Below are 13,942 nucleotides of genomic sequence, written 5' to 3'. Positions count from 1 at the left end.
AGCATGTAGTTTTAATGCCAACAGGTCATTGATATAATAAAATGTGGCTGACCCACCCCCCAACCAAGCGCCAGTATCCCTTATATTTCAAGACAAGTGTACAGGAAATCTAAAATAGCAACTTGTCAACCACTTATTAAATACAGTTGATTAGAATGTGGTAGGCCTACTTTTGTTGACATCGAAATGCTGTGAACATACCTGCTAGAGCTGGGCGATATGATCCAAAACTCATATCTCAATATGTTTTCTCAAAATGGTGATATACGATATGAATCTTGATAATTTTATTTCAAATGTAGTCTGACCAGAAAGACAATTCTGTGTTAAATTTGCTGATACAAAATGCTACACGGGCTCATTTATTAACAAACAACTGCACAATATGTGCCACTTTTGGCTTTTTCACCTCTAAGGGACAGCACGTGTGAGTGAGTTCTGTAGTGTAGTGTGTTATGTGGAAAGTCTGGGTTAGGACGCACTCATTGATCCATCTAACTGAGCTTTACATGTTCTGAGAAGAAAAATCAGCGACTCCTAAACCTAAATTTTTATACAAAATACGATATATATATATATATATATGCAATGTTGTAGTTTTCTATATCGCCAAAATAGAAAACTCAATACATCTTGAATTTCGATATATCGCCCAGCCCTAATTCCTAAATTATAATACAGCCTAAATTAAAACATAAATGTGTATATGAAGCACATTTGTTTATTTAATATACTTACAGTTCATATACAAGTCAACACATTACATATTTACTGTTAATGTTACATTGATTGTCTAAGTTAGACATTTCTATTTTATTTTCATTACATATTTTCTTTTAATTTCTCATGCTCACTCATGTGGTTCTCTGGTATTCACTAATGACTTATTAGACACATTTGTTGTGTACATGTGTTGTGTGTACATCCTTTAATACTTTTTAAAGCAGTGTATATTTGTGGTGCTTGTGATTGGATGATTTTTCATGGTGACTTACGTGGTTCCTTCCACTGTGGGAGACGTTAAAATCTCAGTTCATAATCTAACAGAACGTGTAACTGTGTCACATCCTGCTGCTCTATAAACTCTCTGTCACATTTTCCAAGGGATTTACACGAAATCTTTGTTTTTTTCTTCTTACATTCATCTATCTCTCTTCTGAGTTGTTTCTGGGTTTGTTGCCGCTGTCGGCACTAATACGCGAGAACTGCCACTCAGGCCACTTCAGGTGGTAGTTCACATGAGGCTAGTGATGGCGTTCAGTTCAGTAAGTCAGAGGAATGTTTTTATTCATCTTTTAATTATTAGTACATTAAAATACGGGATATTTAGGAGAAAATACTAAAACGGGACGATGGCGGGAAAGAGGGGTGAAATATGGGAGTTTCTCAGCCAAAATGGGATATTTCACAGGTATGTTTATTCTCTTTTTCTCTTTCTCATGGTCCAATCCAGCGGCCCACCGGGGAAATCCCTGGTGTCCCCATACGCCAGTCCGCCCTTGTTGACAAAGTATAATTGCGCTTTGAACGTGTTTCCATTGAACGTTGTTTTGGGCAGGATCCTCGTAACTCCCATGAAATCTCATCCCACAAGACTTTGCTGGAGGAAGATGGACACTCCACCACTGTGTATTCCTTTGTTGTTTCATGACTAATGTGGCAGTAATAATTTTAAAGTGTAATGCTGAGAAATGTCCCGGTCTCCTTTTCTGTCCATGCGTACCACGCCATGTTTTTCCGGAGAGGAGTGGTCATGTGACCAGGTACCTTATGTCATGTGACCGAATCTAAAAACTTTTCAGCGATACGAGTGGTTTTTTTTTTTCTTTCTTTTTTTTTAATTCAGGTGTTTCCATTATCAATTTTTATTGCGCTATTTAGATTTTGCGCATTTCCAAGGGTAATGGAAGCACAGCTAGTGTTAAATTAGAACGAATGGTCTACATCCCGCCGGGGCGGTCTGGCTTGGCCTCTGGAGGGGGCCCTGGCTTTAAAGAACTGAAGCTCGTGGCGCGGGCGGCATCGGCATCTGGGGCGCCCGGGGGGGCTAGGTTGGGGCACCTGGGGACCGGCGGGGGGACTCCCGGCGGCCCCCTGGTGCCTTATGCGGCTTGGGGTGTGGTCGCTGCTCCTGGTGCTGCATCCGTTCCGGGTCCTCCTGGCCTGGGGTCGGGTCCCTGCTGGCTCTGGGCTCGCCGGCTGCCCGTTCGGCGTGGCTCTGGTCGTCTGCTGGGCGTGGGCTTCGGCTCCTCCGCTGGGGTCTCGGGCGGGGAGTTCTCTGGACCCTCCCCTCGGGGGGCTGGGCGCGGGGGTGTGGGTGGTGGTGGGGGGGTAGGGGGCTGGGGGGCATGGGGGGTTGGGGGTTGGGATCGGTGGCGTGGTGCGCTGGGTCCTTGGCTCCTTGGGGCCTTCTCGGGTGTGTATGGGGGGGGCAATGGCTGCCTCTCGGCTTGGGATCTTGGGGGCGTTCGGGGGGCTGCTTGGCCGTGGGGTGGTCGCCGGGGGCCCCTAGATTTCCCGCTCTTTCTGCTGGCCCGACTGCTTCTTCGGGCCCGGGGGCGGCTCGTGGGTTTTGCAGTGGCGGTTCTTGGAAATACATTTGTCATGGACGCACTGGCCTTGGGCTGTGGGATAACACTCATACTGGGCTCAACCATAGACACGTTGTTCCCAAATACCTGTTTTATGGAATTTCCACTCACTTCCTCCTCTGCTCACAGCCACCACCATTATTCCTAAGCCGCACACTGGTCACCAGACTGGCTTGATAACACAACAATAAGCACAATATACACAACCACAATTTCACATCACATCACTTGTAACTTATTGACTACTCCCCACCCATTCGTTTTCCTATCTTGTATCCCTCCTCCCTGTTAACTCCCCCCCCACCTCCCTCACCCTGGTGTAACACTGCCCTCTCTTTTTTACATCCTCCCTTTAATAAAGTATTTACCCTTCCCTAGGGAGGGCTGGTGATGGTCACAATTATGCAATGAAATAAATTCATTTATTTAATTGCAATAATAAAATATGCATTGCTGTTAAAAGATTGCACTTCTTGTAGTGTTAACCTTCAACAGCATGTGCAGACAAGGTGAAAAGAAAATTAAAAAAAAAAAAAAAAAAAAAAAAAAAAGAACGAATGGTCTACTTTAGTAGCACTAATATGATTCATGAACAAAGAACAAAATAAAGATACATTTGCTATACAGGTTTATTATTCCTGTCAGATTCGTGTCAAAGTTATGCTAATGCTGACGACAAAGTGAAAAAAAAAAATGCAACTCAAAACGCATCCAATTGTTTTGAAATGAAGAAGCTCTGAACCAAACATTGCTCATCACTAATTATTTCTCCTACCTTTATAAAACCTAAGCAAGAGAGAACAGAGCCCAGCAATTACAACACTGAAATCTAATAACCACAAACCACTGAAAGGACCTGCATTTTATCTACCTCAAAGCAATAAAACAGGGCTGTAAGTGGCACTGAAATGCGTTTCCAACAGTGGTATTCAGCTCTGCTGCAAATTTAGGCCTCATAAGGATGTTGAAAAACTCTTACCTTCTGATCAATAGTGTTTCTGCCTCAGAGCCAGCCATTGTGTCCCTGTCAGCTCATTCAGGTTCAATGTTCTCATTAGTATGCATACAACACATGGTATACATTACAAGTGGTTGGATGGCTAGCTATATCCAATAATTTATGTAGCTTTATCCCATTGTACCTTTAGGTAGGATGACAAGAGAGGAGTTACAGAAAGCAAAGTCAGGGATTTTCCACAGAAGCATGGAGATAGCAGCAAACTTTTTCTGTGAATTATTTAGTAATTTATTGCATAGCACTTCAGTGTTTTCTCAATGATTGGTGTGAACATAGCCTCTCTCTTTATTTGCTTCAATGCTAATTGAGGTTAATCCTCCCGTACATTTGTTGTTATTTAATAACAAGCACAAATACAGTTACATGGACACACACAAGGGCTCTCAATTATCAATCGTTCGCACGTTCAGATCTGAGCGTACGATGTGCATTTGACCATATTCGTGCAAGCTTTGGTATTCATCGCAAATCTAACCTCAGATGTTTTGATTTGTTCTGATGCAGACACATTCAGAACAGAACAAAACGGATTATTAAAACGAATTAAACAAAATATAATTCATTCCTGAAAAGCCCACATTATTACTGATAGCACTTTTTTGGTTTTCCTTCCACGGAATACCGTATAACCCCACTGGTAAATTCTGCTACTATCCAAGCAGGAGCGTATGGTTGAACAGTGCGCACACACACACGGGAGTTCAGCACTGTTTGTATTGGACCGGGAGAACGCTGCCGAGTGTCATTAATGCTTTTAAAATGTAAAGTATACTTTAAACTTCATCAGTATTCAATCAGTAATATGATGAAGTATAGGTGAATTTGTTTAACGGCATAATGAACACAGTCAATGGACAACATGTAGTCATTTAAGGCTTTTTTTAATGTGTTATTTATTGCCTAAAGTGTGCTGACAACTGATGCTGATATAAAGGGTATATTTCCATGTCTCTCCGGGATCTCTGCTGTGAAGTTGTACGCAAGGCGCACAGGGGGACAGACGTCACCTATGAGCACCTTTATACGGTGGCCAACAGTGGCAAACAGCAAAATGCTGCAAACACAGGAAAGCTGCAAAGCTATACATTTAAGTCCAGTTTTCACACTGTCAAAAAGCACATCTTTGTTTTGCTCCACCTCAGATGTGAGATGTTTGTTTGACCTCAGTGGGAACCACCGAACCAGGAAGATTTAAAGATGATATCCGGCGTTTCAGAGAAATCTATATTTATGTATGATTCTTTTGAAATGCAAAAAAATACCTAACTTGTCTTTTACTATGGTCTACTGTCTGTGGTCATTCATGTATATTAATGTATATAAGTCCCTCCTTTGTCCTATAGACCCCTATACAAATGGAAATGATCGCTGAGTGCACCCAGCCAATAGGCTTTGACTTCCTGTTTTTGGGACTGTCAATCAAAGTGAATGTAGAACTGTGCACGGAAACAAGGCTGTGTGTCACAACAGCAAACAGGTAAATATTATTTTGGCTCTTACCTGACCATAGACCTATTTTAATGCGACCCGACTGCTTCTCATTTATTTTACATTGTCAGCTGATGCTTTATTCCACAAGAAACTTTTTGAACAGGTTTTAGTGTTTAGCTGAAAGTCACCTTAAATGTTTTTTTAAATATACATCTGATAATCTTTGATGATTAGTGATCAGGCCTATTTATTTAACTCAGTCATCAGTAACTGTAATAAACCCAGTAAACAGCACGTGAGTAGTTCCCAAGGATGTTGCAAATATTATCTTAGAAGTTTTCTTCTCTTTGGTTTTATCTTATCTTCTGTTTTCATTTCTTAGTCTCAAATGAAAGCTTTTGACGTCCAATGGCTATGTGCTTTACTGCCACCTTGAAAAAGTGTCTCTACCTGAAGAGGATGTTTTTTGTTGTCAATAATTAGTGTAATTTCTCATTTTTTCTTCCTTTGTAAAGTGCCGTTTAGTTTTTATGAAAAGCGCTTCATAAAAAAATATTATAGACAATCATACGGTGACTAATCCATTTAAGACAATTTTTTATATCAACGGCTGTCCTTTAAATGTTCAAGAACTTACTTGAAATGTACAAAAACACACGCTAAGCGGGGAAAGATGTACAATGAAGCAGGATTTCCTCTTATCGTGCCAACTTCCAGGATTTATTCCATGTGTGCTGTTCTACAACGCTACATGAACCTCTTACCGCAGTAAACCGCCATGGTAACTTATCCTGTACGGCAAACCTTGTGGAGAGCAGGTGAAGTGCTAGGATAACGAGGGGGGGGGGGTCCTGTCTATAGGTCTCACTGGTCTCTGTAAATCCTCTCCCTTCAGAGTCTTCCGTGCGCCACGTCCTTCAGTGCCAGATAATTCCACTGTGCGTCTTTACGTATTGAGTTGCAGCCAATTGATCAGCAGTTTTGCGCAATGATCACGTGATTTTAATGACAATTATTAAAGCTGATATCTGGAGTTTCTGAGAAATCTATGTTTATGTTTGATTCTTTTGAAATGCGAAAAAAATACCTAACTAGTCTTTTACTATGGTCTACTGCCTGTGGTCATTCATATACATTAATGTATATAAGTCCCGCCTTCGTCCTATAGACCCCTATACAAATGGAAACGATTGCTGAGTGCACCCAGCCAATAGGCTTTGATTTCCTGTTTTTGAGACTGTCAATCAAAGTGAATGTGGAACTGTGCACAGAAACAAGGCCGTGCATCACAACAGCAAACAGGTAAATATTATTTTGGCTCTTACCTGACCATAGACCTATATTAATGTGACCCGACGCGACCATGATATGTTCCGTGATGCGCATGTAGAAAAGTAGAGGCGTGGCTTCTGGTAGATTGCAGAGGCAGAGGGAGGAAGTGGAGCTGTTAAGGGCGGGACATCGAGAAGTCCTCTCAGAAACTCTGGATACTTGAATGGCGTAATATGTTAATGACGATCAGATTTAGGTGCCACATTTATGAACACCTGATCATTTGTATGCTCAACTCAACTCAACTTATATAGCGCAAATTACAACAAAGTCATCTCAGCGCGCTTAACAAAATATGTAGTCCATAGTAAGAAAGAAAGAACCCAACAAGATCCACGTGAAGAAGCATTTCGCAACAGTGGGAAGAAAAAACTTTTTTTATGGGAAGAAATCTCCAGCGAAACCAGGTTCAGAGGTGGCAGCCATCTGCTTCGACTGGTTGGGTTAGTGAACTGAAGGGCAAACAGAGTAGGATAGAAGGATAGGCCATACAAATGTACCAGACTAGTTGAGCCCCGAATCATTGATCAGGAACCGCTAGCTCCAACATCAAGACACCTGAAACAGAACAAAAAGCGGAGGGCGTGGAGAAGGCACAGACTGCATAAAAAACACAATAGACTATGATACACTCGTTCCTAGTGGTTAGGTTAATATTAAACGTCTAGCGGCCGTCGTCCATGCTCTGAGTATGCAATCATTAGACGTGATTTTGCCTTGTAATGGGTACATGTAGTGATCTCATCGATCACTGCAGTAGGGACACTTGCCCGCATTAAGTTAAATTATCGCAACTATGCGATGTACGCTCTAGTAAATGAGTAGGTTATGATTGTAACGGTCTCTCGCAGTGGTCTGCTGGGATTAAGCAAATACAAATGTTTTGTAAATCACAAATGTGCACTCAAATTTACACCAGTTTTCACACAAGGTTGATAAATGAGGGCCAAAGAGCGCAAAGCTTGAGCAAAGCGGAATATTCTGGGTCATTAATTTGTTGTTTGTCCCTCCATCAGTGAAGTCTGTGTGTTAGTGTGAGATAGAGGTACAGTATTTAAGAATGTGTTTCTATTTTTAGCCATGGGCGAGTCAGCAGACCTGTCCTGGTGCATCAGGGAGCATGTCGTGTCACTGACATACAGACACATCGACAGAGGGATGTGCCCAGTGCATTCTGGGGAAAGTCAGGTCAACGCATGCACAGCATAGCTGAACTCGAGGTGCACAAGTTGGAATGTAATGAGGGTTGGAAGGAAAACTCAAATCTAGAATTCTACACTCAATGGAGAGATACAGGTCTGACTTTAGAAACCCACCTCACCTTAAAGTTTCATTTGAATGTCTGCGGTGTAGTTGTTTGCCTAGAAGAGCCCATTACGGAGATCTACTTGGAGATTGTTGAGCTCGAGCAGCAAAGGATGACCAAAAATACAAGCCTTTGAAAACTTTACTGAGTTATATTATGCAGCACTAGATAAGTAGACAAAAAGCTATGACTTTTTTTCTTGGTTACCATGGTAAACACTAACCACCCTGATTCCCTCCCAGCATACGACCTCTTTCTACTTTTCCTATGATAATATGCGACAAACCAAGGCTGAAATACAGTGCTCATGACCTACTGTATCTATTTACTGTATTATACTGTGTATACTATTTCTTTTATTTTTCATTCACATCTGTTAGTATGCTGATGGCCCAGAGGTACACATTTCATTTTACATGTCAGTGGAGAATAACAATAAAGACCTAGACAGGCTCAGAAAGAAAAGTCTGAATATTAAATTGGCTTTTTTGGGAGCAGTGTATTCCTCATGAATGAATACACATTGTGCAGCTAATTCTGCTTCTCATTTATTTTACATTGTCAGCTGATGCTTTATTTCACAAGAAACTTTTTGAACAGGTTTTAGTGTTTAGCTGAAAGTCACCTTAAATGTTTTTTTAAATATATATCTGATAATCTTTGATGATTAGTGATCAGGCCTATTTATTTAGCTCAGTCATCAGTAACTGTAATAAACCCAGTAAACAGCACGTGAGTAGTTCCCAAGGATGTTGCAAATATTATCTTAGAAGTTTTCTTCTCTTTGGTTTTATCTTATCTTCTGTTTTCATTTCTTAGTCTCAAATGAAAGCTTTTGACGTCCAATGGCTATGTGCTTTACTGCCACCTTGAAAAAGTGTCTCTACCTGAAGAGGATGTTTTCTGTTGTCAATAATTAGTGTAATTTCTCATTTTTTCTTCCTTTGTAAAGTGCCGTTTAGTTTTTATGAAAAGCGCTTCATAAAAAAATATTATAGACATTAATCATACGGTGACTAATCCATTTAAGACAATGTTTTATATCAACGGCTGTCCTTTAAATGTTCAAGAACTAACTTGAAATGTACAAAAACACACGCTAAGCGGGGAAAGATGTACAATGAAGCAGGATTTCCTCTTATCGTGCCAACTTCCAGGATTTATTCCATGTGTGCTGTTCTACAACGCTACGTTTACCTCTTACCGCAGTAAACCGCCATGGTAACTTATCCTGAACGGCTAACCTGGTCGAGAGCAGGTGAAGTGCTAGGATAAGATCTGATCCAGTGTAAAGGGCCACCTCCTGACTAATCAGTTCTCTTGGAAAACAACCTGCCCAAGAATAGGTGGGGGTCATTCTCTGCACACGTTGCTGTGTGATCTGATGTCACAATGACAAAAATCCAGAAAGTCACATTGTAGGAGTTTTAATGAATTTATTTGCAACTTATGGTGGAAAATGTGTATTTGGTCATTAACAAAAGTTAATCTCAATACTTTGTAATGTACCCTTTGTTGGTTATGACAGAGGTCAAAGTTTTCTGTTAGTCTTCCCAAGGTTTTCACACACTGTAGCTGGTATTTTGGCCCATTCCTCCATGCATTGTTGAGGTATACCTATGATGAAAATTACAGGCCTCTCTCATCTTTTTAAGTGGGAGAATTTGCACAATTGGTGGCTGACTAAATACTTTTTTGCCCCACTGTATATGCTGAGAGCCTCAGTCCTGCAAGATAATACAGGCTGTATAAAATACAAACCTTGTCCCCCTTATGATGTATACTGACCTATATGAATACAGCATCAGAACCACAGACAAGGTCTGTGCCTTAATAAAGTGAAACTGATCAGTGTCCCTTTATTCTCCGATTAATATTGTATAATTTTACTAATTTAAGCATTTACAGTCATCAATTATCTGCCTGCTTTTTCTGCAGCAACAGTGTTGTTTTTAGCCAGAATTAGGGATTTTAATACTTCATATTTTAAAATAATTATTCCTCAATTTGCTCTGCAGGTTTTTCTCCATGGTTGTCATTGGTCAGACGCTGCAATCTCCTCCCGTTTCATGTGAGCATGCACTGATCCAGGTTAGGTTAAGTGAACGTGTTGATATCCTGCTTTGTAGTACAGCTGCTCTGCGATGGTGAATGTTTGGCTAGGTGAAGCCCGCTAACGGAGAGATGGCCTGGATATACTTATCAGGCAATTATCAGGATAATTTAACTCTTATCACACCTCAGACCACAGGATCATCTTATCAGACATAAATAATCTGGTGTTTGCAGTCCTTGGTCGGGAAGGGAGAAAATCTGGAATAACACACTGTTTTTATGTGTGTACCCTCCTTTAAAGGTGATAAAAATAGTTGCAATTACAAAGATGTATGTTTTAGAATAGATTGTTTTGTCTCCCCTCCCTCCTCCCCTCTCTTCTCAATCAGGGTTTTAACAATTCTAAATATTGAGTTTACTCTTAACTTGAATTTTATGTGTAGTAACTTTCAAGTTTAAACATTTGGCTGGGCCTAAAATAGATAATTAAACAAATGTAAAATTCCTTCTTGACTGAATTGATAATCTTTCTCTGTTCAAAGTTATAATACTGCTATTTACTCACTAAAATATGAATTGCTATGGGGTGCACCAATGCAATTTTCTGGCCAATTTTTAAAAGCCTGTCCTACCAATTTCGATTTTGGCCGATCTCAATTTTTTCTCATTATAGCAGAGCATTAACCTTGAATGTTCCAATCTTTTTTAATTGTAAAACATTAAACAATCTTGAAACAATACAAAACTCGTTTTAACTGCGTATAAGGTAGTTATCTTAAATATTAAAAAAAATGAAAAATTCCTATCCAAAATACGAAATTGTATCAGATCATTGATCGATCAATGCATCCTTATTAGTCACTTTATTTTTAATTTCTGTTGCAATCTGTGTTGCATGAAAGGACCCACAAATACAAAAATTCCAACACCTTACAAATTATAAAATTAAAATTAATTAAAATGATATTCCATTTCCTACAGCACAATGAGGTCAAAATTTGTCCACAAACATCTTGAGTTATTTACTACAGTAGCTCACCAGACAAAAGCATTCCCTTAACAGCATTCCACGTCATGTGCTTCCTCTTCTCTCTTTTTCTGCCATTATCTTTGTCCACACCTTGTCTGGCCAACTTTTCAGGTCTTTTTCTGTGCCAGATATATCCCAGAGCTTCCACACATGGCAGCAGTCTTAATATGAATATTTGATTGCCCTCATAACTCCCTCAGGTGTACTATAATATTGAAATGCGCCCTGGTGATCAGACAGACTTCTTCAAGATTACATTGACAGAAATCACGCTACATGTAACATTATAAACATGGATATATGAATTTAATAACAGAGAATGCAAAGACTGCATTGTAGGTCTGCAGAATGGTTTCCTGTTCTCTGTTAGTATTCAAACATTAGAGGAGTCTGTGGAGGTTTTGCATTCCTGACAAACGCTATTTCTCCTGTTTGAATTGAAACATTCCTGGGCAGTAGCTACATTGTATGAATTTTTCATACATTCTCTCTTTCAGCGAGATGCAAAGGGCCAGTACTTGTTTGACCTCATCTGTCACCATCTCAACCTGCTTGAGAAAGATTACTTCGGCATCAGATATGTTGACCCAGACAAGCAACGAGTAAGTATTCATTTTTCATGATAAATCTGAACAAATTTCAACCAATTTTGTTACTTGTCCTTTTCCATCACACAAGCTTTAATGTGATTTCCTAGTGAATCTAACAGCTTTGGTCTGTCAAAACTAAAATTATGAATATTTCACAACAGTTTTAAGATGCGGGACAGATGAGAGCTTTGGTTTGTTGGGCAACCTCTTGAACTGGAAACTAGGTCAAACAACCCACATCATCAATAATTATAGCAAAAATATTTTAAAGTTTTGTCTAATAAGCTGTCTTTTTTTTTTGTTTCCAAATATTGATGCAACATTATTGTAAACATGTAAATTTCATACCTCCAGTAACGGCGGCCAGAAGTCTACTTTATTTCTGCATTCAAACACTGGAACACCCACACGGTGTTTGCTCTGTAACATCCTACTGACATAACTTCTACCATTCATCACTGTTAACATCTGCTGCTACGACGCAAACACTGAGTATGTAACGAGATGTAAACATGAATGGAGATTCTGCCACTGTGTTGTAGTGCAGTGGTTCCCAACCAGGGGTACATGTACTTCAACATGTTGAAGGGGCTACGTGGAAACATTTCTAAAAACTTTTTTTAAAATATAATCAGTCATTTCATATCCTATTAGACCGTTTTTACACCCACTGAGATTAAACCGCATCAATGGAGAAAATAATAATGTGGCCTTATTTTTTTTTTAACAAAATCCTTCTTAATATGTAAGACCAAATATTAAAGCAAATGTATTGCCCGATATAAAACATGCAAGAATGCACACTAGGAAAAAGTTCATGACTTAAGCCCTATTCGCACATGTAATGAATAAATGACCCCCCAACATCTGTTCTTCATGTGGCGCATTCGCATGGGATAACGAACCGAGATTTTGCTGAAATAAACGGACATCTCCCAGATATGTCAACGCGCTGCGTAAACCAAATTAAAAAAATATAAAAAACTGATTTTTTTTTTTCTTTTATTAGTTTAAAACCAGAAACAGAAAAAGAGTTTTTCTTTCCTAAAATTAAATCTGGCTCTGTTTGTGTGATTGTTGGATATTTACGAGGAAACTAGGACGAGAGCATCATGTTTTAATCTCACCACACATAGGGGACTTACAGACTTACTTTTGATAAATGATCTTGTATCATCTTGTCCACCTCACACTGATGGCAGAGGTGTAATTTGTGTTGATGACGTTTCGTTAAAGAGTTATTGATGCTGGAAGTCCAAATCTGTGAATATCTGACAACTTTACTGAACAGTGTTACGTTCCAAATAGTATCCAGATAATCTGGTGACTGAGTGAACTTTTGCTCCCGATCCGGACATAAGTGACATTACTGGTGAACTGAAACATTATTAATACATAAATAAATAAAAACAGAAATGGATGTTACGTAAAACATGCACATATATGGAACCAGAGGTGGTAAATCTACTGGTGCTCCTCGTTTCTTATGTGTGTTTGACGGCTGCTGTTAGCGGTGCTTATAACGTGCAAAAAAGCTGTAATTGTTTTTACAAAAATGTCAAATCGTAGAAGTTCTAACATTTGTTGTTCCTCACACCAGCCTCACAGTTGAAAGTCAGTTTGTAGTTTATCTGGATACTATTGGACTGTGTCACCGTGAAACAAAACAAACGTGAGCAGCTTTTTACGAGCTAAAACGTCCCCAGACTGAATGAAAACATGAACACTACCAGAAAACTCAAAAAACGAAGGGTACACGGATTCAGATCCTGCCCGTTTATGTCCAAATCACAAAGTTACCTATTTGCATTGGATAAGTATTGTCACAGGACCTCAGAGAGATATAGTAGGTAAATTGCAGCGGAATTTTAACTTTACAAATTACTGACATGGCCGATTTGCATGGGATTATCATCACATACTTTCTCCGCGATTATTACAAATCGCATGTGGTCCCTCGATAAAACTAATCTCGTGCGAATAGGGCTATAAGTTTTACTAGTTGCATCTCTGATATCATACAGTATATTCTCTTTTGTATCACCTTGACGGTGGTAGTTGAAGTTTACTGTGCACATGCTTCTCTCCGGTTCAACAAATCTTTGAATGATTTAATAAATTGATATTAGCTGCGTTGAAATGCTGACTCAGTCAAACTGGAGCTCAGGCTTGGAATGAGGCATTATGCTCGTAATCAATTAGTATTGGTCATGTGTTCTGTGAGTTTCCTATTGGTGTATTCACTCCCATGTTTGTGTGAGAGATTGAGTCGTCCTTATTTCCCTCATGTTCCCACTCAAGTGTTCTTCATCATAAACTTTCTCCCACTCCTTAAAGAGTCTCTGGGAAGGCAGAGAACCCAAAAGCAGACACGGTGTGTTCACTTATACTTGAATGGATAGCCAGAGGTTCAGTACCTGATCAAACAAGCACAGGCTTCTTGGGTAGGAGGCAGGTTCATAATCCAAAAAGAGGTTCAGCGATTAGTGTAATTGTTCAATGGTGTCCAGAGCAGGAAGCAGGAGCGTATGTACAGGGAAACAGAGCAGGGTCAGACATGAGGAGGCAGACCATTGTAAACACTCAAAA

At 39.7% G+C, this 13,942-nt stretch overlaps 1 protein-coding gene across 2 annotated transcripts in view; it reads left to right on the top strand.

The window, feature by feature from the left end:
* LOC114479431 (FERM domain-containing protein 5-like) overlaps positions 1-13,942 on the top strand; it is a 113,957-nt gene that overhangs the window by 62,156 nt on the left and 37,859 nt on the right. For both annotated transcript variants that reach the window (XM_028473111.1, XM_028473103.1), the window contains exon 2: positions 11,261-11,365. In XM_028473111.1, the coding sequence (XP_028328912.1) occupies positions 11,261-11,365 (105 nt within the window). The remainder of the gene's footprint in view (positions 1-11,260; positions 11,366-13,942) is intronic.

This window comes from Gouania willdenowi, chromosome 3 (genome assembly GCF_900634775.1).
Source record: "Gouania willdenowi chromosome 3, fGouWil2.1, whole genome shotgun sequence".
NCBI lineage: Eukaryota > Metazoa > Chordata > Actinopteri > Blenniiformes > Gobiesocidae > Gouania > Gouania willdenowi.
The sequence above is the reverse complement of the archived record's forward strand: the minus strand, read 5'-3'. Positions and strand labels throughout refer to the sequence as shown.